The sequence below is a fragment of the Protopterus annectens genome, chromosome 13.part0, assembly GCF_019279795.1.
Source record: "Protopterus annectens isolate FY-2018-M chromosome 13.part0, PAN1.0, whole genome shotgun sequence".
Taxonomy (NCBI): domain Eukaryota; kingdom Metazoa; phylum Chordata; order Ceratodontiformes; family Protopteridae; genus Protopterus; species Protopterus annectens.
In genome coordinates this window covers 474,041,150-474,067,394 of record NC_056747.1, presented here as the reverse complement: position 1 = coordinate 474,067,394, position 26,245 = coordinate 474,041,150, and the positions used below count along the sequence as shown (strand labels likewise).

The 26,245-nt window shown below is 44.0% G+C and overlaps 1 protein-coding gene across 5 annotated transcripts in view; it reads right to left on the bottom strand.

Annotated features, from left to right (window-relative positions):
- Positions 1 to 26,245, bottom strand: part of FKBP6 (FKBP prolyl isomerase family member 6 (inactive)) — a 1,232,999-nt gene that overhangs the window by 572,416 nt on the left and 634,338 nt on the right. For all 5 annotated transcript variants that reach the window (XM_044054115.1, XM_044054116.1, XM_044054114.1 and 2 more), the window contains exon 5: positions 22,281 to 22,400. In XM_044054115.1, the coding sequence (XP_043910050.1) occupies positions 22,281 to 22,400 (120 nt within the window). The remainder of the gene's footprint in view (positions 1 to 22,280; positions 22,401 to 26,245) is intronic.

Here is a 26,245-nt window from a genome sequence, read left to right as displayed (position 1 = left end):
GGGTAATCAAGTAAGCCATCTAGAGAGAGACACTTTAGAAACTGGAAGGCCCATTCTACCTTCTGCATAAGAAACAAACAGTTGGTCAGATTTCCTGAAATGTTTGGTCCTGCCTAAATAGTACCTAAGTTGGCGATGAATATCTAAACAGTGTAACTTTTGTTCTGACCTATTAGAATAATTAGGGAAGAAAACAGGAAGCTCAATGGTTTGATTCAAATTTGCCAGTGAAGCTACCTTGGGCAAAAAAGACGGGTTAGTACGCAAGGACACCCTATCCTTATGAAAAACAAGATAAGGGGGTCGACTACACAGAGCATGGAGTTCAGAGACTCTTCTAGCTGAAGTGATAGCTACTAAAAAGAGTGTTTTCCAAGAAAGTAACTTTACTGAACATGAAGCCGCAGGTTCAAAGGGGGAAAGAATTAAGGATGTCAGAACCAAGTTGAGATCCCATTGGGGAGGAGGATCTCTGATGGGTGGTTTGAGGAGAAAAACTCCCTTTAAAAAGGCTTTGCAGAGTTGGTGAGACATAATGCAGGACTGCGAGACTCCAACATGAAAGTTCGAAATTGCTGCCAATTGAACTCTAATGGTAGATGGAGACGAACCTGAGTGGAAAAGTTCGGCTAGAAAGTCAAGAACTGATTGAATGGAAGCAGTGAAAGGATCTATATTCTTTGACTGCGCCCAATAGGAAAAACGTTTCCACTTGCTATGATAAATCTTCCAAGTGGAAGATTTATGAGAGGCTATCAAGATATCTCTAACTGAGTGATATATCAGAGGAAGCCTGGCTAAAGTTGGAATTGGAGGAACCACGCCGTGAGGTTCAGAGAGGGAAGGGAGTGGTGCAACTGACCCGACTGATGGGTCAAGAGGTCTGGAACTGGGTCCAGATGCCAAGGTTGATCCAACAGATAACGGTGGAGAAATGGGAACCAAACCTGTCGAGGCCAGTAAGGGGCAATGAGGATCATGGAAGCTTCCTGAGCGATGGCTTTCTGTATCAGCTGAGATATAAGTGGGAAGGGAGGAAAAGCATACAGAAGTCCCCGGGGCCAAACGTGCACTAGAGCGTCTCTGCTGGGGTGGCCTGGTTGGGGAAAGAGGGTGAAAAAATTGCTGCACTTGCTGTTTTGGGGAGTAGAGAAAAGGTCGCAGCAAGGCCGGCCCCACTTTCGAAAAACTTTCTCCAACACTGTTCTTCAGAGACCACTCGTGAGGCATGAGAATAGCTCTGCTCAATTTGTCTGCAATCACATTGGACTTCCGGATGTCGCTGCTAACAGAAATCGCTGAGAAGAAATCGCCCATTGCCACAGTCTGAGTGCCTCTCGACATAGGGGTAAGATCTGGTTCCGCCTTGTTTGTTGATGTACACACTACAGACATGTTGTCTGTCTGAATTGCTATAGTTCCCTTGGGAAGAGAGTCTTGTAAAGCTTGCAACGCTAGAAGCACTGCTCTCATCTCTAGGACGTTTATGTGCAAGTGGCACTCTAATGGTTGCCACATGCCCTGGACTGTCCTGCCTGGTAATGCCCCCACCCGATCAGGGAGGCGTCCGTTGTCACTGTAGCAACCGGAGGAGGTTGAAAGGTCTCCTAGGAGGAGCTGGGGAAATGTGATCCACCAAGAGAGATGATTCTTGCACGATTGAGTTATCCGAACAGGATGGGACATTGGAAGTCTTTGGTAAGACCATTGTGTGAAAAGCATCCATTGTAAAATTCTCATATGGAAACGAGCTAATGGTAGAAGGGGGATGGCCGCCGCCATAATCCCCAAGACTTTCAGGATCAGTCTGGCTTTGACCTTGTTGCTCTGCAAGACAAGAGAGACCTGCCTGTGAATGTCTGCTATTCTCTGCTCTGCGAGTCTGGCTGACATATTGACTGTCTAGATTTGCGCCTATGAAAGTAATAACACGACAAGGCGACAAGACAGACTTTTCGTAGTTTATTGAAATGCCTAGGTGCCTGACATGTGTGAAAGGTGTAGTCTCTGGCGAAGTAAAAGATGCTTGGTGGGGGCTGTAAGGAGCCAGTCATCTAAATAAGGAAACACCTGGAATCCTTGCCGTCTCAGATGAGAGGCTACCACTGCGCCATGCATTTGGTAAACACTCGGGGGGCTGTAGTGAGACCAAAGGGCAGGGCTCTGAACTGAAAATGACTGGTTCCCAGCCTGAAGCGGAGAAACCTCCTGGAGCGTCGACTCATTCTGATGTGATAGTACGCATCCTGGAGAGCTATCGAGCACATCCAGTTGTCCCGCCCCAAAAGGGGTAAAATGGACTGCAGCGTGACCATCCAGAACTTTGTTTTCTTGACAAACTTGTTCAAGTTGCTGAGATCCAGAATGGGTCTCAGTCCCTGTTTTCTTTGGAACCAAAAGAATTTGGAGTAGATTCCGGATCCTGTTTGGTCTGCTGGAACTGGTTGAATGGCTCTTTTTGCGAGCAGCTTTGAAATTTCTAATGCTGCTTGCTCCCTTTGACTGGGTGGAACATCTGGAAGGGATTTTTTGGATTGCTTCGGAATGAAAAGGAAAGGGATTCTGTAGCCTTCGGAAATGATAGACTGTACCCACTTGTTTTGAGTTAGGGATAGCCAGGCTTTTGGGTACAACGACAACCTTCCCCCAACTGCCTCCGAAGGTGGACAGTCGGGCAACACCTCAGGGATGCTGAAAGGGCTCGTCGGAAAAGGATTCTCGACTGCCCTGATTCTGCGGGCCCCCTCTGCCTCTAGGACGGCGTCTACCATTATTGTTCCCCCCTCTGCCTCTAGAGGGGAATCGACTCTGTGCGTCAGGCAAATCTCCTTGAGACTGTTTGCGGAACCACATCTTTCCCTCCTTCTGGCCTTTGGGGTAAGGTCTAGAAGGAGTAGAAAAACGGACTCCGACGGCAGAAAGAGTTTTGCCATCAGTCTCGCACCTAGTCAGGGTTTCCTTCACTTGAGGACCAAAGAGGGATGATCCATCAAAGGGGGAATTACTGAAGGACGCCTTGAAAGGGTCCGCAAAGTTACATAGCCGCATCCAGGCGTGCCTACGCAAGGCTACACCTGTACCTGCCGCTCTACTTGCTCCATCCGCCGCATATGAAAGGAGGCGCATTGAGGAGTTAGTTATAGAATTAAGGGTTGCCAGCTGAGAGTTCATTCTATCCTGAAAACCCACAGCTGTTGGGTCCTTCAACATTTCACTCGCTTCCTTGAGCAAATCCCTCTGAAGACAAGTAAAACACAGGTAATTCAGCGATCTAATAGTAAAGGTCGCTGACGAGAACATCCGCTTCCCATACCTGTCCATCGACCTAGACTCCTTGTTAGGAGGATGAACAGGCACCGAAGGATCAGCTAACTCCTTCTTGGTGGCCGCAGCCACCACCATAGCATCAACAGAGACACCTTTGGTCAGAAATTCTTTGTCCTTGGGGGCCGTAATGAATTTTGATGGTCTCCTGGGGGTGGGTTCCACTGAATCAGGAGCCGCCCAAGCCTTCTTTGCCACCACTTGCATAAGGGGGTCAAAGGGAGGGGACACCCAGGAGGTGGAAGGGCGAGAGCCAAACGCCTCAAGATACACTGATTCATCCTCTGAAGGGTTGAGGGCTGGCCAATTCCCCCTCTGTTTTAAGATTTCAAGGATGTCTGTAAAGGAGACATCAGAGGGGGAACGAGGGGAACCTTCAGAATCCTCTAAATCAGTGTCAGAGGTGACAGACTCAGGGGAGTCAATGTGCTTCCTCTTGCACTGCCTCTTCCTAGGGGGCTCTCGTACAGGGTCAGGAGAGGCCTCGGAAGAGGAGGAGATCCCCACTGGGGAAACTTGAGGAGCTGGCTCTCTACGGTCAGGGATGAGAGTGAGTAGAAATCACCGGAGGCACCATGGGGGAAGGGGCAGAAGGAGCAGACTGTGGAGTTGAACCTGGTTCTAACACGCTCCTCATGACCTCGAAGGCACCCCTGTCAGGCAGAGCCGGAGGTCTCCGTTCCGAAAAACTGAAAACCTCCCCCAGCACCGACAGTGATGGCTCCGAGGCCGATGTCGGAGCCGAACTCACCAGCGCCGAAGCACCGAGAGGGAGAGCGGGATCGGACAAGGGTCCGATGCCACTCGCCCCCTCGGAGCCGACGAGGGAAGTCCGGCGCCGAGATTCTTCCAAATAAGACATCGGAGCAGACGACGGAACCGAAGACAAAGGTATCGGTTCCGACGCCACCACAGTCTTGGGTCCGAGCCGCCCCAGCTCCGAACTCAAGAGAGTCAGAGGAGGAACATTTTGAGTGATGGGAATAGTTCTCGACTGTTGAGTCGGACTTTGAAGCATCTGGGCTAATGCCTCGGACTTAAGAAGTCGACTCTCTACTCTCTGAAGGTCATGGTCCAATACCCTGGAAGACCTAGAAGAGTGGGATCTATGGCTCTGTTCAGACAGCAAAGCTGATGCTGGAGCCGAATGAACGGAGCTGATAGATGGAGATCGGGACCTTTTTCTAGATGTCTGTTCCGACAACTTGATCGGAGCCGACTCAGTTATGTCTTCCTCGGCTCCTGCCGGAGCCGAGGACACCGTAGGGGCTTGTATTCGAGATTCACTGGCTCCGGCCGGAGCCGATGTTCGAATAGCCTTAGGGTCTCCAGAAGACGGCTCAGAGGCTGGAGCCGAAGGTCTGGAAGGCTTAGAGGGTTTCCCCGAGGACTGAGTCGAGGGACCCTCAGGCTTTAATAAGCCCCTTAATATAAGTTTATTTTTTCGCTCCTGCAGGACTCTAGGGCTGAAGCCATGGCAAACAGCACGAGTCCTGCAGGTGCAAAGGTCCCAGGCAGTACACACAAGAAGTGTGACCGCCTGTCAGAGACATCTTCTGACAGCATGAGTCACACTTCTTAAAGCCTGAGACCTTTGATTCCTTAGACATGTCTAAGAATAGAAGTGTAACAACACAAACACACACAGATTACACTTAGAAATAATTTAAACTAAATTAAATTAAGTTAGGAAATAAAATCCCTATAAAACACAGTCACTCACTACTAGGAAGGGAGGGACGGGGCCTAAGGCCCAAGGGAAAATTTCTAGTGAGTTTTTTGGAAAAAGGGGGAAATTTACAGGGAATGGGATGGATACTACTTAGAATTTAACTATTTAGAAAAACTAACTTAAAAAAGGGGAAAAAGGTTAAGAAAAACTAGTTTCTTTTCAAAAACTAACCTGAGCCGGTAGGAGCGCACCTTGATCGCTGTAGCGGCAAACGAGATCTGGGGAGTTACCGCCTAGCATTGTGGGACATAGGGGAAACTAGCTCTCGAGCTTTTAGAGTGGCCGAGTCGGAGCCGAGGATCGGCTCCGAACCCATCCAGCAAGAATGAAGGCGAGATAGACAGCTTAACATCTGATATTTAATCACTCCAAAGACTCTCTCCTAAGCTAGAAGGATTGTATCAGTTTAAGGCTTTCTAGTGCTACCAGGTTAGTTACAGGAAAGATGGGAAACAAGCGCAGATGTGGACTATTAAACCAGAAAGTTGAGAGACTGACAAACTGTCCAAATGGTCAAACTACAATTTCTGGGCCAAGAACCTCTCCTCTCATGGTAGACAGGCTTCCTAGTGCTTACCACTCCCACTGATAAGCTAGGCGGCTTTCCTCCAACACAGAAAGTCTTGCGGGGCTCAGAAGCTTACCAACAGTCCTGGATACAGCAACTCTGTGTCTGGACTAGCCTAGTTACAGGAAAGGTGGCAAACAAGCGCAAGTGCGGCTTTTAAACCAGAACGTTGAAAGAGATGGGGAAAAAACTGCTCAAACGGCCAATAGCTACAATTTCTGGGCTAGGAACCTCTCCTCTTGTGGTAGATAGGCTACTTAATGCTTACCACTCCCAATAAGCTAGAAGGCTTCCCTCCAACACAGAAAGGCTTGGGGGGGGGGGGCTAAGAAGCTTACAGAGAGTCCTGGAATACAGCAAATCTGTACCTGGACTAGACTTGTTACAGGAAAGGCGGGGAACAAGTACAAATGTAGGCAGCAAGTTGAAAGAGATGGAAAACTGCCCAAACAGCCAAATAAACTACAATTTCTGGGCCAAAACTCACTCTTCCCGTGGAGGATAGGCTATCTAGTGCTTACTACTCCCCACTGATAAGCTAGAAGGCTTTCCTCCAACACAGAAAAGCTTGGGGACTCAGAAGCTTACTAACAATCCTGGATACAGCAACTCTGTAACCGGACTAGGCTAGTTATAGGAAAGGCGGGAAACAGGCACAAGTGCGGCTTTCAAACCAGAAAGTTGAAAGAGATGGGAAAAAAATGCTCAGACAGCCAATAGCTACAATTTCTGGACCAGTGACCACTTCTCTTGTGGTAGATAGGCTACCTGATGCTTACCACTCCCACTAATAAGCTAGAAGGCTTCCCTGCAACACGGAAAGGCTTGGGGGGGCTCAGAAGCTTACAAAGAGTCCTGGATACAGCAAATCTGTACCTGGACTAGACTAGTAACAGGAAAGGCAGGAAACAAGTGCAAACACAGGCTTTTAAATTAGAAGGTTGAAAGACATGGAAAAGCTTCCCAAACGGCCAATAAACTATAATCTCTGGGCCAGAAACCACTCCTCCTGTGGTAGGTAGGTTACCTAGTGCTTACCACTCCCACTAATGAGCTAGAAGGCTTCTCTCCAACACAGAAGGGCTTGGGGGACTCAGAAGCTTACCAACAGTCCTGGATACAGCAAATCTGTACCTAGATTACACTAGTTATAGGAAAGGCGGGGACCAAACAAAAAACAGGCTTTTAACCAGAAAGTAGAAAGAGATGGAAAAACTGCCCAAATGGCCAAAGAACTACAATTTCAGACCCAAAGCCCACTCTTCCCGTGGTAGATAGGCTACCTAGTGCTTACCACTCCCACTGATAAGCTAGAAGGCTTCCCTCCAACACAGAAAGGCTTGGGGGGCTCAGAAGCTTACCAACAAGTCCTGGATACAGCAAGTCTGTATCTGGACTTGACTAATTACAGGAAAGGCAGGAAACAAGCTTAGAATTTTTATTTATTTATTTATTTATTTATTTTTACAGAAAAGCAGCTAAAACAGCAGTAAATACAATTCAAATTGTAGTGCAGGACAGCACACCCGAGAGTGTAGCAACACTACGGCAAATACAGTTCAAATAAATGCAATTAAATTAACAAATGACTAAAAAACAAGTGCAGAAGGCAGTAAAATTAGAAGGCTACTAACAAGCAGTAATAAGTGCAGAGTAAGAGCAACTGAACAGAACAGCACGCAGAAGAGCAACTAAGACAGTTGCAGTAAGAGCAGATGAATGATATATATATATATATTTTTTTTTTTTTTTTTTTTTTTTTTTTTGAGGGAAGGAACAGAGCAGGATTAAGAGGCTACGGGGGTTGTCCTTCCCAAATGCTCTCTTTGTACACAGTAGGAGTGCCTGAAATCAGAATATGATCTCACTGCACTCAGTTGAGTGAGCAAATGAGATGGGCCCAGGAGGAGTACCCAAATACAAATCTACAAGAGGGGCAGGCAATTTCAAAGCCACCAACATTAATACCAAAATAAGAACAGGGAGGGAGGGAGGGTAGGGAACTAACTGTAGAGAGACAGCCACAACTTCAGTTGAGTTTATATTCAGTGAAAAACACAAATAAATTAAATACAATACTATATGCAAAAGAGCAGATAAAAGTGTACTTGAATTCACTTATACATCCAGCTGATTTCAGGTAGATGTTAACTGGCCAAAGCTCTGATATTAAGTAGAGATCATTCAAAATGTACCACTTGTATAAGGCAAGACAGGATGTTAGTGATGAGTTGAAACTACCCCCCCCCCCCCACTGCTATTAATGGCTACACAGAAATTCTAAAAAGTACTCTGTAGAGACAGCCACAACTTCAGTCGAGTTCAGTGAAAAACACAAATAAATAAATTAAATAGAATACTATACGCAAAAGAGCAGATAAAAAAGTGTACTTTAATTCACTTATACGTCCAGCTGATTTCAGGTAGATGTTAGCCAGCCAAAGCTCTGATATTAAGGACACCGATATGCAGGTTGGCCTCCATGGGTGATCAAGGGCCTTGGACCCTCTTTCCCTGGAAATGGCCCACACCCCACCCCAACAGGGAAGCATCTGTTGTCACTATGGCCGTGAGCTGAGAGGGGGAGAAAACATGACTCCATAGGTCTTTCTGGCTTCATCCACCAGAATAAGTCTGTTTGGATAGATTTATGTGGATCTGACAGAACATCGGATGAGTCAAAGGGTCCTGATGGAGTGATGAAAAGTCAGGAAGCAAAGGAGAGTAGTAGTGCTGAAATTGAATTCATCCTCAAGTCTTGGTGAATACCTTCGTGAGGGGGACCCTGTTTTTCACAAAATCTCACCAAGGCGACACGGACATATAGACTGTATTTATATAGCATGTATCATGGATAGAAGTAAATCAAAATAAAAAAGATAGCTGGGTGCACAAGACCCAGGATAAAGAAGTGCCCAATCCTGGTGGCCACACTGGTGCCAAGACTGGAAAAAAGATGGTGTAGAATTCTCAAAATACAGAAAGATTCCTACAATGGGGCCAGGCCAGGTTCAGGGGGAGGATGCCCCCCCCCCCCATTGTAGAAGGAAGCAGCAGTCCACAAAATCTACAAAAACTGATTGGCCAAAGAAGAGCCATAAAGACAGTGTGGACTATTGAGGATGAGAAATTATGTATTGTTACTATTATGTAAAAAGCACAGAATTTCCAAACACAAGATATACAAAGCGATTAAGAGAAATTACAGGAAAGAAAAATACTTCTGCAGGAAAAACTGTCACAAGCTTCAAATAAAAATGTGTGTTCATTAATACAACAGACTTTTGAAAAACAGTATATAGATCAAGAAACGTTGATCTCTTTGGAAAAAGAAGCCTATGAAGAAGTGAGAAAATATAAACAAAACCTAGATATATTTGAAAAATATAAAAAAGAAATATGGACATCGGAAAAAGATTTGATATGGTGCAATATTTATGCAAAGGAGAAAGCCAAGTTAACTAATATACAGAAGGCAGTGTCAAAGATATTCGAAGAGAAATACAGGCAAAGGCATCCAGATATGGAAAATTTCACAATAAAAAGATAAATAGCACAACGATGTAATGTAGAAAAGACCATTAGTAAAGCAGAAGTTAAAGAAATAGAAGATAAAGTTATGGAGTGCCTGGGAAGTGAAGGGTTTAAAGTAGGTCTAAAACAGACTATCATAGCATGATGGAATGAGTCCCCAAAATAAGGAAAAGAAAGTAGATCAAGGAGACGTGAAGAAATATGAACATGGGAAAGGAAAAGATTTAATATGGTGTAAAATTTATGCAAAGGAGAAAGCAAAATTATACAACGGCCCCCATTAATATTCCAAAACATGCATGCTGATTGGTCAGTGTGCACGTTGTAAATCAGTGTTATAGTAATGGAAAAAGGTCTGGTCGCCCAGACGTTTTCCATTAGTATAACCCTTTTTTTTACAGCAACGGAGAACGCAAGATCTCTGTTGCTTTTTACAACCTGTCTCACTATGTTAAATGGGTTTAACATAGCGAGACAGCTTTAAAAAAAGCAACGGAGCATCTCTGTTGCTTTTTTTTTTTTTTAAAGCTGTCTCGCTATGTTAAACCCATTTAACATAGCGAGACACTTTAAAAAGCAACAGAGATCTTGCTTTCTCCGTTGCTTTTTTCAAACCTGTCTCACTATGTTAAATGGGTTTAACATAAGACAGCTTTTAAAAAATGTTAAACTCCTTTAACATAGCAAGACAGTTTGTAAAAAGCAACGGAGATCTTGCTTTCTCCGTTGCTTTTGCCCACAGCTCTGATGTACTGCATAAGCATACACATGCGCAGTACATGAGAATTGCCGCAGAATACCAGACCGCTGCGGAAGGGCAGCAAGGAGGCATTATACAATGCCATTATTTAAGAAAAGCAATTATTTTTTTCTTAAATAATGTAATTGTATAACAGCAATAACCCACTTCTGGGTGTGGGTAATGCTGGATTTACCCACGGTTGTCTGTTTGGCCACTCGGGCTTCGCCCTCATGACCAAATCACACCAACCGTGGGTAAATCCAGCATTACCCAGGCGTGGGTTATTGCTATACTAACTAATACAAAAAGAGCAGTACCAAAGATATTTGAAGAAAAACATAAGCAAAGGAATCCGGATATGGAAAACTTTGCAATACAAAAAAATAAGAAGACTAAGCGGAAAATTAGAAAAACAGATTTGTAATGGAGAAGTCAAAGAAATAGAAATTGAGGTAATGGAACAGCTGCAAAGAGAAGGACTCATTGTAGAAAATCAAAATGCATAAAGTGCCATAACAGGATAGAGCAATGGATATCCAAAAATTAAGGGGAAACCAGTGGAACAGCAATTGGTCAAGTGCCATATCAAGATAACCTGGAGCCTTCCACAGGAAACCAGCATAAACGTTCATTTGAAGCTAGACAGCAAGGAAGGAACAAGCAACTGTGGAAACACTGATGCAGTCAATGTTGAGGAGTGATAGGCCAGTGAGTTCCCATATGACAGAACAGATAACAGGATGAAATTGAAGAGAATGTGCCACAGGAAGATGCTATAGAACTTTCTACAGAATGCCCGCAGGAAACGGAAAACAAGGGATGTGCCCTCAGTATGGAAGAGAAGAGTTGCTTGATTTAATAGACAAAGACAGATATATTAAGATCAATGAGAGAAATAGACTGCAGAAGGTTAATAAAACCCCAAAAAGTCAGAAGCTTGATAAAACAAATGAAAACCGTAATTAGGACTGTCCATAGAGATCCATGCAATATAACAAAAGTAAACAGAATATATTATTGTGCTACTAAATAACTGAAAGTTCTACAACAGGAAGCCAGGGTAGCGAGGGAAAACAGGAGGCGAAAGCGAATACCATCATGGAAATATCGAATAGAGAAAACTATAAAGCAGCTAAGATGAGAAGTGTCATTGTTAAAAGATTATAGAAGAGGGAACAGATCAACAAAAATACTAAAAAATGTGATAAAAGCAGTGTGCAGTATTAGAACAGACCAGGCTCTATTATGCACTATTGGAGATCAACTAAACATTTCAAAACAGGCAGAAGTCTTAAGAGTGAACCTGCAAGCTACCCTAAAAGTTTTAGACCAATAACTTGTCTTCCAATGATGTAGAAACTATACATGGGAATTGACAGAGTTTATAGTCATTTAGAAGAAAATTCAATTATGGCAGTAGAACAAAAGGGTAATAAAAGTCATATGGAACAAAGGATCATTGTTGTTAAAGTTATAGTGGAGAATTTTAAGAAGGGGAAGAATCTAAGTATAGCATGTATTGACTACAAAAAAGCATTTGATAGTATCCCCACATTCATGGATAAAAGAGTGCTTAAAAATGCATACGATACACCCTGCACTGATTTACTACATTACAGTAACCATGAAACAGTGGCAGACTACTTTGCAATTAAGCCATGATAAAGGACAGATGATTATCCCAAGCATAAAAATCCAAATGGGGATATTCCAGGGTGACTATCATCACTGCTATTCTGCCTTGCCATTAGTCCATTAAGCTGTTTACTTAACAGCTTAGGCCATGGCTACAATTTGGCTTTTACAAAACAACAAAGTCTAATGACTTATCTTTGTCGATGATTTAAAACTGTATAGCTCATCAGATGAGAAACTGAAAGTACAGCTACAGGTTGTCAAAACTTTTTCAGATACTGGAATGTCATTTGGTCTTGAGAAATGTGCAGAAGCAACCTTCAAAAAAGGAAAACTGCAGCACCAGGAAAACCTCAGTTTGGGACAAGAATGTGATATAAAAACTTGAGCAAGAGGGAATGTATAAATACTTGGGAATTGATGGAGGATCAGCAATAAAACAAGAACAAATGTGAATAAAGCTCAGTAAGGAGTACTTTAGAAGACAAATTAATACTGAAAACAGCACTGACATCTAGGAACAAGATTCCAAGCCATAAATCAGTTTGCTCTTCCTGTCCTAACATAGTTTTGGAGTGACTGACTGGCACCAAAAAGTGTTGGATAGACTGGATATTAAAAGAAGGATGCTTCATTCTCACCAAATGATTTATAAAAATCAGTGTATACCAAGATTATATATTCCCGTTCCGAAGGTGGGATGGGCCTCCTTGAAATTGATTACATGTATAGATCTGCAATTGTGGGACTCCACACATCTGCTGAACTCACATGATCCAAATATAGTGAAAGTTTTGAAACATGAAAATAAATCTAAGACGACATTTCTGCTTAATTTAGCAGAAGCATATACACGTCAAGTAGGAATGGAAATCAAACCAGAAGTAGATAAAAACCAGGCAGCAAATGAATGTGCTAAAAAACAAAAGAAATAACATAAGGTGAAGGACCAGATGAGAAGGCAAGAAATGTGGAAAAAACAAATATAGTTGCAAGTACAGAAAACTTCTGGAAGAGCCTCATGTTGGATCAAGAATGAACACAGGAATGGTTAAGGAGAGGAATTCACATCAAGAAATGAAAGGTTAATATTGGCACCTCAAGACAGTGAGCTACGTACACGTTGGTTTACAAAGTCCATTGAACATGTGGAAGAAAAAGACAAATGTAGGTTTTGTAAAACCAAATTGGAAACAGTCACACACCTTGCTGCTGGTTGCGATGCATTAACGACAGGAGAAGTGTATACTGAAAGGCATCATAATTTGGCGAGACTGTGCAAACACTATGGTATCGAAGTGGCTGAAAAACAGTGGAAACAATCCACAAAGAATCATAGAAAATGGTGGTTTATATCACATGGGATCACCCAATACTAATAGTTCAAAAGATAGATGCTAGAAAACCGGATATAGTGGTCCAAGAAAAGAAGACAAAAGTAGCATTGATCATTGAAATCGCCACACCTAGTGACTACAATGTCTTGCCTACAAGAGAGAGACAAAGTCATAAAATACCTTGATCTGCAGGCAGAAACAAAAACAATAAACTTGCCACTTGTGTCACGGAAAGGACCCTGGGATTTCTTGTACCACATCTTTCCACTTCTGACTCCTAGAATAGGATCATTGGGGTGGAAAAATGCACGCCCGTGGCAGTGTCTTACTGTCCTTTTCACACCTGGCTAAAGTGTCTTTTACTTTTGGGTGAAAAAGAGAAGAGGCCTCCACGGGAGCATTGAGAAAGGAAGACTTAAAAAGGATCTGCAAAATTACACATTATCCAGGTGTGGCATGTGATGACAATGCCTGTACCTGCTACTATAGCTGCCCCTTCGGTAGTATGAGAAATCAACTGCATGGATGAGTTAGATATAGATTCCAGGGTGGCAGGCTGCAAGGCAACTCTGTCTTGTACCTTATCAGAAACTGCTCCTGCAAAGGTTCCAGAGAGCTCCAAGATTAGGTCTCTCTGGAGCCGGGTAAAAAGTGCCAACTAATTCAAGGACCAAATGCCAAAGGTCAATGAAGAACACACCTGCTTCCCTAACCTGTCTATTGCCCAAGACTCCCTGTTTGGGGGATGGACAGTAAGGCTCTCCTTGGCAAGCTCTTAGTGGCCGTCACCACCATAGCATCTACTGGTAGGCCTTTAGACCAGTGTGGGTTGTCCTCTGGTGGAGAAAGAATTTTGTCTGGTCTCCGGGGAATAGGTTTAACGATGTCAGGCTTTCTCCAAGCACACTACACTATGAGCTGAACCAGGTCATCTGCAGGTGGGGTTCACCCAAGAATTAGAGGGTTGAGCACGGAAAGCCAGCAAGAATACAGAGTCCTCAGAGGAAGGGTTGGTGGTCTTTCAGTCTCCCCGCTGCTTTAAAATTTCCAGTATGTTTCCAAAGGAGACATCCTCAGGGGGCAACCATAGGGACCCGTCACCTTCAACTTAGTCTGTATTTTTGGTAAGGGATTCCTCGGGGGTATCCACCTGCTTCCTCGTGCACAATCTCTTACTTGATATCTCTTCAGTGAGGATATCTGAGGACTCTGAAGAGTGGGTACCTTGTGGAAGGGTATCTTCAGGTTCCCATGTTGGATGTCCCAGAGTAGAGGACTGTGTCAGCTGCGGTTCAGAGGAGAAAGATATATGGGTCTCCGGCGCCTAAGGATCCAGCTGTGAGCCTGCAGAGGCAAGTGCCCTTTCTATCACCTGGAAAGCGGGCCCGCCTGAAGAGGGGTGGGAGCCCAAAACTAAGAAAGACAACCTCAGGACAGGGGTCACACCCCGCTCCGACGAACCCATCCCCAGGGAAGGAGCCACAAGAAGATTCGGTGCCGCAAAGATAACTGAACAATAGCAGACGGCACTGTAGAAAAAGCAGGTGCAATACTAAGTGTCGCGGTGCTGACAGCCCAGTCACGATCCAGAGGATGGCTCGGTTACAAGTGAGTCAATGTCCATAGGGTAGGCTCCAGAGCCATGGTAAGATCTACCAATAGAACAGAAGCCGGTAATGGGGACAGGCATCTGTGTTGAAAGCTCAGATACCCCCAAGGAGGTCAAAGGAGGAATATATGTCGGAGTCTGGGGAGAAAATTCTTCGGCTCCAGGTGGGAGAGAGGATTTGGAAAGAGTTGGAAAACCTCTGGCCGCCAATAGCAGATCCAAGAGTCTCACTACTCTGAATTCTGAAAGGCTCCAGGAGAAGCAGGTAGACATCCCCAATGAAGAATCAGGGCATACTAAAAAGGGGATGCACTGCTGTCCAAAAAAGGGATTTACCGACGGGGAGTATCCGGTCCAAGGCAATATCTCACCTTTCACCACTATGGTCAAAGGACCCAGCAAGATGCATAGGGGTGGGGACAGTGACTAGAGTTGGAAAAACTATTTTTGATGCCGAAAGGGGGATCTATACTGTTGCCATGGAAGATATGGATGGTTCCATACTCAAGAGGTACCGTGGGGGGAGCTTGTGGCACTGGCGCAGAGGACAGTACCATAATTAAAGGTTGAAGCATTCCAGCAGAGGATGGTATTGTAGTTGGTGGTTGAGGTCATGGTATAAAGGACGGCACTGTAGAAGAGGTTTGAGGCCCCAGTGCCGAAATGTCTGGTGTCAATTTAGGTAATTTTGCTTTTGGTTCTGAAGACTTAACCAATTCAGAGGCTCTAAGGTGTGGAGATGAAGGAACAGAATTGGCTTCTTTTCTTGTGTTCCTTTTTAGGAGGGGGTGAGCCCTTCATCTCAGAAATAGCCTCAGAGAAAGGAGCGTTTTAGAAGACCCTTAAGAATCAATTTTTTCTTTCAGTCAAATTGCAGGAGCTAAAACCCTTACACATGTCGCATGGAAGTTCAGCTTTCAAATGCTGTACCCTGAGACGATAAACACAAGACAAATGATTCTCTGAATTCGGCATTTCTCTACTGCACTTATCACATTGTTTGAACCCAGTTGTTCCTTTATCAGCCATCATCAAAATTTAGAGTAAACACTATATGCGACACAAACAGCAAATTACACACTATGAAGAAAGGATTTTTGTCTAACAACAAAAGTAAGACAAGAAATACCAGAGTAAAGAAAAGAAGAAAGGAGAGAGAGAAGAGGGGAAATACCAGCAATGGTACTGGAAATTACCTCACAGGTAAAGGAAGGCCTGTACCAGCAATGGTACGAAGAATACAACAAACCTGGTAAAGAAAGGAAGAAAATATTTCAAAGGGTAAGCAAACTAACAACTAAGAGAGAGAAAAAAGAAGCTATGTTCTTACCATAACGTTCCATGTGAGGAGTTCATCTCGCCTTTGTTCTTACAAGTGGGTATGGAGCCGATCCATCAGCTCAGAGTCGGCCGCTTTCCAAGCTCAAGATCTTTCAGTAGCTCGAGGCACAGCACCTACCCCATGATGCTCTCTGACTAACCTTCAGATCTAGTTTGCAGAATCCAGCAACTATTATATATATATATATATATATATATATATATATATATATATATCTATATATATATATATATCTATATATATATCTATATATATCTATATATATATATATATATATATATATATATATATATATATATATATATATATATATATATATATATATATAGATAGATAGATATAGATATATATAGAGAGAGAGAGAGAGAGATACAGTTAACCACAGGAAGAAAGTCTGGTAGAAGGAAAGGACAGTAGATAAACCCAACCAGACCTCCAGTCGTAACCGGTCTTCAAGAATCTGGAGGGAGATAGAGGCTGGGAAATGTAAGAACAAAGGCGAGATGAATAACTCACATGGAATGTTATGGGTATTGTAATGAGTGATAAACGTATGTGGTTTTGACCAAGTGGCTGCTACACAAATGGTGTCCAAAGGAAAACGAGCTGCGTGAGCTAGAGATGTGGATACCGCCTTAGTGGAATGAGCTTTCACCTTGTATTCTAAGGTCTGATTAGTTGGAGTATACAAACTTTATGCAATCTGATAACCATTTAGACAAGGTAACTTTAGACACAGAAAGCCATTTTGTGTTATTAGCATAGGAGATAAAGTTGTTCATAATTTCTAAAATGCTTTGTTCTGTCCAAGTAAAATCTCAACTGTCTGTGGACATCAAGTTTATGCAGTATATACTCAATTTTGTTAGAATGATGTCTGAAAAAAGTGGGCAACTCAATAGACTGATTCAGATTAGTTTCGGAGCAGACCTTCGGAAGAAAAGAGGGATTTGCCCTGAGAGATACTCTATCAGGAAAAAATATCAAGTAAGGGAGCCTAATAGAAAGAGCTTCAGAAACTGTACGAGCTGAAGTGATAGCCACCAACAATAATGTTTTCCATGATATGAATTTCAAGGGCAAGAGGATGCAGGCTCAAAGGGGGGGGAGCATCAACTGAGATATTAAATTTAGGTTCCATGGTGCAACTGGTTGTCTGATGGGTGGCCTTAGGTGATGAGTCCCTTTCAAAAAAGCTTTACATAATCTGTGTGAAGATTAGATCCTTCAATCCCAAAGTGAAAATTAGATATAGCGGCCAACTGAACTCTACCAGTGGCCGCTGCAGCACCTTCATGTAAAATCGTTGAGAAATTCCAGAACCATATCAAGAGGGGCAACATATGGATCAATATCACGTTGAGAGGCCTAGTACACAAAATGTTTCCATTTACTACTGTACAGTTTCCTAGTGGAGATCTTATGAGAGGAAACCAGAATATGTTGAACTTCGGAAGAAAGATATGACCTGGCTAGGTTGGGAAGTGGAGCAGCCAAGTGGTCAGTTTGAGGGACCGAAGAACTCCTGATGAATGCGTCAGAAGGTCTGGCACTGGGTCCAGAAACCAAGGTTCTTTCAGCTGATATTGGTGAAGAAAGGGGAACCATATCTGCCGAGGCCAAAAGGGGGTTATCAGAATAACTGTCCTTCCTGAGCCCTTTGCTTTCATCAAGAATCTGGGAATCAGTGGAGTTGGAGGAAAGGCATACAGGAGACCAGAGGGCCAATCGTGCACAAGTGAATCCCCCAGTGGAGGATTGAGGGCAAAGTAGTTTCTGCATTTGGCATTCATCGGAGATGCAAAAAGGTTGCAGCAAGGCTGGCCCCATCTGCCGAATATCCCCTCCGCCACATTTTGTTTGAGGGACCACTCGTGGGGTAACAAAATTGCTGTGCTCAGTTTGTCCGCTATCACGTTGGATTTCCCTGGAATGTGCGTTGCGAATAGAAAGCGCCCGATGGATGCAGCCCACTTCCAAATCCTCAAAGCTTCTCGGAATAAGGGGTAAGATTTGGTTCCCCCATTTGTTGATGTATCTGAATACCGACATGTCTGTCTGAATCGCAATTGTCCCCTGAGGTAGAGTCGTGAAAGTGCTGCAACGCTAAAAGCACTGCTCTCAACTCCAGGACGTTGATGTGCAAATGACATTCTATCTCTGACCAAGTGCCTTGGGGCAGAATTTCACTGAAAAAGCCCCCCCACCCACCCTATCAGGTAAGCATCTGGTCAGCGTGGCTACTGGAGTGGGTAATACAAGCGGTCGACCTACTGTCAACCTGGTGGCTGTTCAACCACCAGAGGTGGTCTCTTTTGCAAGCATCAATCGATAGAATCTTGAATGACATCAGAAGCTGTTGGTAGGACCACTGGGTGAAAAGCAACCATTGGAGTATCCGCATGTGCATCCAGCCCAGAGGTACTGCTATGAGGGATGCTGCCATTGTGCTTAAGAGTTTTAACACCTGAGAAGCAGGTACTTACTTTTCTTGTAGCAAGCATGACACTTGATTTCTTAGGGAGGTGACTCTTTCTAGAGGTAATTTGACCAGGGCGGTGGTGGTGTCTAGGTCTGCTCCGATAAATGAGATCTGCTGCGATGGTAATAAAGCAGATTTTTCAAAATTTATGGTTATTCCTAACCGAGAACAGAGAATGATCGTATGATCCCTGGACTGGATGAGTTGATGCCAGGTGGTGGCGGATAGGATCCAGTCGTCCAGATACGGAAACACCCGGAATCCTAGACACCTCAGGTAAGCCATAACCACTGCCATACATTTGGTGAACACTCTGGGGGCTGTAGTGAGGCTAAAGGGCAGAGCTCGAAATTGGTAATGACTGGCCCTCAGCTGGAAACGCAAGTGATCTCTGGATGGTCTGGCCATTTTGATGTGGTAGTACGCATCCTTGAGATCTAAAGAGCACAACCAATCGCCTGTTCCCAGGAATGGGAGTATCAATTGAAGCGTGACCATCCGGAACTACTACTTTACAAATGTATTGAGTTTGCTGAGGTCTAAAATGGGCCACCAGTCCAGTTTTCTTTGGAACTAAAAAAAAAACCTGGAGTAAGTTCCGGATCCTATCTGGTCCGGCGGGACTGGCTGGATGACTCGTTTCTAGCAGGTATTGAATTTCTGTGACTGCTCGATTCCTCAGACTGGGTGGAACATCTGGGATTTTTTTTGTAGGTGACAGTTGTTCTACAAAGGGAATGAGGTAACCTCTGGTAACTATGTTTTGTACCCAAGAATCTGATGTAATTCCTAGCCAGGCATCTGGGTACAAAGCCAAGCAACCCCCGACTGCCTCCAGAGTAGGACAGTCAGGCCTCCTCTCAGGAGCACTGATAGGGCTTGCTGGGAAACTGCTCCCTGTCACCCTGGTTCTGCAGACTCCCTCTGCTGCCAAAGCGGCGTCTTCCATTATTGCCCCCTCCTCTGCCCCTGAAGGGGGGTTCACTAAGTGTGTTCTGGAAAGCTCCTTGGGACTTCCGGAACCACATTTCTCCACGTCTTTGCCCTTTGGGGTATGGTCTAGTAGGGGTGGAAAAACAGACTTCTATGGCAGATAGAGTCTTTCCTTACTGCTCACACCTAGTGAGGGTCTCCTTGACTTTAGGCCCAAACAATGAAGAGCCATCAAATGGGGTACTGACAAAGGAAGACTTGAAGGCTTCCGCAAAGGAGCACAAGTGCATCCAGGACTGTCCCCGCAGAGCAATCGCTGAACCTGCTGCTCGACTCGATCCCTCGGCTGCATAGGAAATGAGCTGCATGGATGAGTTGACTACGAAATTAAAGGTAGAAAGCTGGGCTGTAACCCTTCCCAAAATAGCCTCATCTGTGTTACCCTTCAGAGTATCTCCGAGTTCTTGAAGATCATCTCGTTGAAGGCGGGTAACATGGGTCAAGTAGTTAAGCGATCTCATGGCAAATGTCGCAGAACTAAAAATACATTTCCCGTATCTGTCCATCATCCTGGAATCCTTATTAGGAGGATGGACAGTAGCAGAAGTCTCTGATATTGGCCGCTGCCACCACCATGGCATTAACAAGGACTCCTTTGGTGAGGAACAACTTCTCTTGAGAGGCAGTGATGAATTTATTGGGCCTCCGAGGGACTGGTTCCATGGTGTCAGGGGACTCCCATGCCATTCGAGCGACCAGATACATTAGTTCGTCGAAGGGCAGAGTAACCCAGGAGGTGGAGGGCTGAGACCCAAAGGTCTTCAGGAGCACAGACTCATCCTCAGTAGGGCGAATGGACCGCCAGTCACCCCTCTGCTTAAGCATTTCTGGGATGTCCGCAAAGGAGACATCTTCAGAGGGGGACCGTGGGGACCCTTCTGATTCCTCTAAATCGGTGTCTGATGTCAAGGATTCCTGAGGGGAATCCGAATGCCTCCTCTTGCAGAGTCTCTTTCCGGAAACTTCATCGGTGGGGGCAGCCAGTGAAGTCTCAGTAGAGCAGGGGTCACCCACAGGGGATAACTGAGGCTCTGGGTCTCATCCCTTAGGTGCTTTAGACGAAAAGGCAGAACTCTGCATCTTCAGGGAGGAAGAGGAGAAACCTGTAGTGTGAGTCTGAACAGACAACACTCTCCTCATGGCATCAAAGGCCCCGGAGACTCGGCCCGAGGAAGCCACCGGTTCCGAAGACGATGAGGGCCTCGCAGGTGCCGAGGCCGAAGGCGAGCTCACCTGCGCCCAAGCCCCGAGGGGAAGTGTCAGAAGAGACACTTAGGTTTGACCCCCCCCCCCCCCGGAACAGACGAGAGAGTGTCGGATCAGAGACTCTTCAGACGGCACTGAAGAGGTCAGGGTGAGTGAAACTGAAGTCACTGGAACAGGACTCTGCTCCACAACCATCAGATCTGCCAGCTCCGAAGGCCTGGGTAGGCTCGGAGGAGGAATAGTCACAGGCAATGGGGAAGGAACAGGGCTCGAACCCAGTTGGTACAAAGCAGAGAGCAGTTTAGCCAATGCCGGGTTCTCAAAGAGCCTGTGCACCACATGGTCCACATCCATATCTGACATCCTTGAAGATCGGGTCGAAGAAGCTACAGATCTAAGTATTGGAGATTTTAAAGTCTCCAATACTGGCTCCAAATGGCTCCGAATGATCGGTTCGGCACACGGTTCCGAAGACCTAGGAACCGGTGACCGAACCTTAACAGAGGTGCTCGAAGTCAAAGACTTAGGCTCAGAGGACACTCGAGACAACTTCAACCCTTTAGAAGACTTGGAGGTCTGGTCTGACTTGTCCAAAGCTTCTTGAAACCCAGGTGTTAAGAGACCTCGATCAATAAGTTTCCTACGTCTCTCTAACAGAACTCTGCCACTAAAAGAGTGGCAGATGGAGCAATCCTCCTGCAAATGGATAGGTCCCAAACAATACACACAGGAAATGTGGTTATCTGTTATTGACATTTTTTGTCCACGGTCACATCTTTTAAATCAGGACTTTTGCTTTTGGTCAGCCATCATGTCCATAAAGTAAGCATAATTAACAGATCCCAGGTAATTTCAAGTACAAAAGTACTATCCAACACAAAAAAAATAGAAACATCAAGAAAGACAATTATCAGAGCCCTGATAATATAAGTACAACAGTACAATCCAATAATAAGCAACAATTAAACTAGTCAAAAAGGGATAAGAAGAAATTTAGATTCCTGCACAACTATAGCGAAGGATGAAACCAACTGAAGAGAGAGCAAGGCCCAGAGCAACCCGCTCCAATAAACACACTGAAAAGGGCAAAGCCCTAAAAAAAAAAGATAGTATGACAAGGGATACTGGTAGAAAAACAGATATATCTATTTAAAAAGGTAAACTTAGCTGTAGAAAAGCTTCTTAACTTTCACTGGCTCGAGCACACTGAAGACTTGTGATCCGTTGCAGCGGCAAACTAGATCAGAGGGTTAGTCAGAGAGCATCATGGGACAGGTGCTGTGCCTCGAGCTACTGAAAGATCTTGAGCTTGGAAAGCGGCCGACTCGGAGCCGATGGATAGGCTCCGTACCCACGTGTAAGAAGAAACGGCGAGATTGAACAACTTCACATGAAAGTAAGCAAGAGAATATTTTTGAAATAAACATTTTTAAATGACATAGCTTGAGACCTGGTTTGATACTTCCTGTAGTATATGCAGCAAATGAGATCCGAGGTGATAGAGGGGCACCATGGGTAAGCTTAGCTTGAGAATTTTTTGGTAGGCACGAGCTTCTTATAACGGCCCACTTGGTTCCGAGGATGGAACTGGTACCCATCAAACACTGGATCAAATGATAATATTTCTTCACATTGATGATAAAGGGTTGCTTTAAAGTGGGAACATGTGTAAATAAGCTGAAATGGAACCACCAACAGGAAGTGGAACAGAAACAACTTAAGGATGGCAATTAACAAGCAGCATACAAGTACAAGAAATGAATATATCTGTCCTACCCGTTTATATCTGTCTTTGGCATCATAATACTGCTTCTGTCGAAAAAGGTGATTTCCAAACTCGCGTTCTGTACCTGCTGCCTTAATAATTTTATCTAGAGGAAAAGCTTCACGTTCTACCTAAAAAAAAATGTAAACACAAATTAAATAAAACAATTTCCACAAAATGAAATGCACATTACTTGCAATCAATACTTTTTGCATAAATGTTTTGAGTGTAATAAGGAAAAGGTGTTCCAGTGGAAAAACAAAAGGGTAGAACACTTGTCTACAAGACATATTCTAACCACAACAGATTACCACGACAGGACTCTTCTTGCTGGGTGTTTTGGTTACAGCATATCCACAAATCAAAATTCAGCAAATATTTGTGAAGGGCTGCATTCATAAACTGCAAACACCCATACAGGCACACATCATAATGTAATAAGCTTTATGCAAAAGGAAGTGCATCCCATCTGCCAGCCCCTTCATGCCTCTGCAACTAGTGTGCACCTCCTTCACGCCTCTGCAACTAGTGTGCACCTCCCCTCACAATCAAGGGCGAATGTTTTACAGCTTTATTATTAATCAACCAATACAGAAGTATACACTTGCCAAACCTAAAGGAACACATTCCAAAAGCAAATACTGTGGAATACGCACACAATATACAAGGGGAAAGATGTCTGAACCCATCAAGGAAAGTAACCATGTACACTACCTAGTAAAACAGAACATGTCAGTTTAATGTTAAATTTAACATCAGTGACTTTCCTTGATGGGCCCCAGATAGAGCTGAATTTCAAGCAGTAACCACCAGAACTGAGCAAGGAGCTCAAAAAGGGAAGTCCTTCAGCACTATTTTCCAGGAAGGGTCGCGGAAATGTGTTTCAAAAACCAAGGCAATGGTCTTCACTGGTGACAGACAAATAAAGCCTTGGCTACAGTCCAGAGTTTTATGCTCACATCAGGAATGCAATGCCGTAAAAGCAGGGGGGACAGCCACTAGGGACAGTGGTTCCCGACCAGCTCATGATTTTAAGACAGTTTCAGCTAAAGAATGGAGGCCCGCTATGATGTAGGAAGCCAGCACCAAGAAGACATGACATGACTACCCAAACTATTAGCCCCTGCAGGTACACACGGAATTGCTGGTTTCACCACCTAGGGTGTGCTTGGGTCAGAAAAATGACTGCAGAAATGTCAGCAACAACATAACATACCCTCCATAGCTGCCTGGATGATAGCACCCTCCTCAAACAGTATATGTCTGACTGGGGGAAGGCTTGATGATCAGCATGCACTGGGGCAAAACAACAAAAATCATGCATAGGCATATGTAATTGAGAGAATATTGAAATAAACATGGGAAATGAAAAAGGCTTTGATTGCACATTTAGCCACAGTGCAGTATAGATATGATTTAAGCTGACAGTGCACATCTACACTGTCAGGGACCCTATTCCCAACTAGCTCCCAAACCCTGTAAAGAAAAAAAAATGTAATAGGTAAAAGGGATGAGAAACAATTTCAAATATCATCCTGACATACAACCTGCTTTTTTGAAAACAGGCATGATTTCATTCACAATCTCCTGAAGCCCAATGACTACACAGACAGAAAAGAAAAGCAAAGCATAATCTCCTTTGAAAGGAACCATAATGCCATTAAGATGGTAGGCTTAAATGGTAGCCTAACAAGCCTGTAAACCACTAAGTACAAGCTACAGGGGAAGGGCTCTTAGAAGGAGAAAGATGTAACACTCCTTTAACGGAGTGGTGCCCAGCTAATGCCTAGCCATAACCCTGTGTATGTGAATTCGCATTGTGCAGAGATAACAGACGCACACACTTTGACCACAGAATGCGTGAAGGTCATATCATGCAGGTGCCTGAAATTACTCAAAACTGCCTGCAAGCTGACTGACATGGTCACCACAAGTTACCACGCATCATCAAAAGTGAGAACAGCCTCCTAAAGGGTGCAATTTCCGTTTATTTTAATCAACTTACTTTTCTTATTATGTGTGCGAACCCATAATATGAACAGTAAATTAATTAAAATAAATACGTAAACATTAGGGCGCCAGAATCAGTGTGAGGGGGAAGAGCAAGAGCCCTCCCACTTCTATACCTGCAGGTTGACCAGAAGGGGGGAGAAAAAAAAATCTTCATTCCACGGTAGTGAAGTCTTCTCCTTTAAGGAGGAACGTACATGCATCACGTACACGCCGACATGGATGTAAAGATGTTCCAAGTTGCGCGCGGAAATCAACTACGGCTGGAGACTTGAACAGCTGTAACGGCCGGTTGGAAGGTGGCTGGTTTGGTACGTTAGACTGTAAATGCTAAATCAGAAGTGGTGAAAAACAGAGAAGTACAGGTAAATCCATTTAGTGTACTGATATGTGTTAGGGTTATTTCGGGATTCAGGTCATTGTTTTGGCTTTGGCCATGGTACCATTTAAAGGCTGGAAAAGTAGTCTGGAGTTTTGTTTTTTTTTTTTGTTTGTTTGCTTTTATTTGAAGCTTTATGATTGGGGCCGCTCGTGGTTCCCTCGGCTTATGGAAACATTTAGTGTTGTGAATATACTCTGACAGTCTCGTGCCCAGCGTGAAGTGTTAAGGGACTGTTCTGTGCAAGCCTCCATTAGGAGTGTAGTCAGAAACTTCTACTTTGTGCTACAAAAGTGCACTGTGTCGAACTCCTGCCTCCATCAGTCTCCCTTGCCCATCATTTTCCTCCGATTCTCTGCCCCTCTCATATACTATAATAAAATATTTATTTATATATGCAGCAGTGTCTCCTTTACGTAAGTTGCTTACAACACAGGGCATTCATACTTTAGTTTGAGTAAACCTGCACTGCTTGAGGGATGTGCAGAAAAAAAAAGGGACTTGCTTGCATGGCAACACACTTGTAAACCATATTTTTCACGTACCTCTCAACTATCTTTGATTTTTACCTGTACTTCAGCTTTGCCTCTCTTCATCCCACCTAAAACTGGTGACTTTTGGAGAAAAGGTAGTGATTGAATTACAATTAATGGCAGTAGTAAATTAAGACTTTTTTTTTTTTTTTACTTCAGAAATTGTATATCAGTTCACAGTCTCTATTCGGTCAGTCACTGTCTCAGTAGTATTAGTATTTTCGTAGAGTCTCTGATCACTTCAGGATATATCCCTAATTGGTTGAGAGCTATGATTCTTCATATCCATTCATCGTCTCTTGGATGTTTTACCTTGTCATTGCTCTGCAATGATACACGTTGGGTCAGAAAGTGTTTATTTTAACTGAATGTCAGTTGGACTCCGTGTTTTGTTTTCACTCACTTCCCAGTTAGAGTTAATAAATGAAATGCAACAAAACCGATAGGCTAGAGCAATAATGGCTTCCAACCAGTGCAGTCCAGGAGGTTACAAAAAGGCATAATTTGACAAAGACTTTGACCAGATTAGAGTGCGCGTGGTATATCTATAATTTAAGATTCCCTTATGATGGTCAATAATGATCAACTTGCTGCCACCTTAGTGAAGATAAACTTTATGCTAGTGACTTAATTGCTTTTTCATAGTCTGTCAAGAAATTAGAAGTTATGTACCTACCATAACGTTCCATGTTAGTTGTCTTCTCTCGCCTTCTTTCTTGCTGGATGGGTTCGGAGCCGATCCTTGGCTCCGACTCGGCACTTGCTTTAGCTCGAGAACTCCTTTTACCAGCTCGAGGCAACCCTATATCCCATGATGCAAGGCGGAACTACCTCAGATCTCGTTTGGTAGCTAACTTACCCTGCTAAAGACTATCCTAAAAGAATTAGGAACAATGGTTCCTAAAAGAAATCCTCCTAACAACGTATCGGAGGAAACAATCTAATAGGAACTCTCCAAGATCTGTCCAGGCCAGGGGGAAGGAGGGAGGGGCCAAGAAAGAAGGCGAGAAGACAACTAACATGGAACGTTATGGTAGGTACATAACTTCTAAAT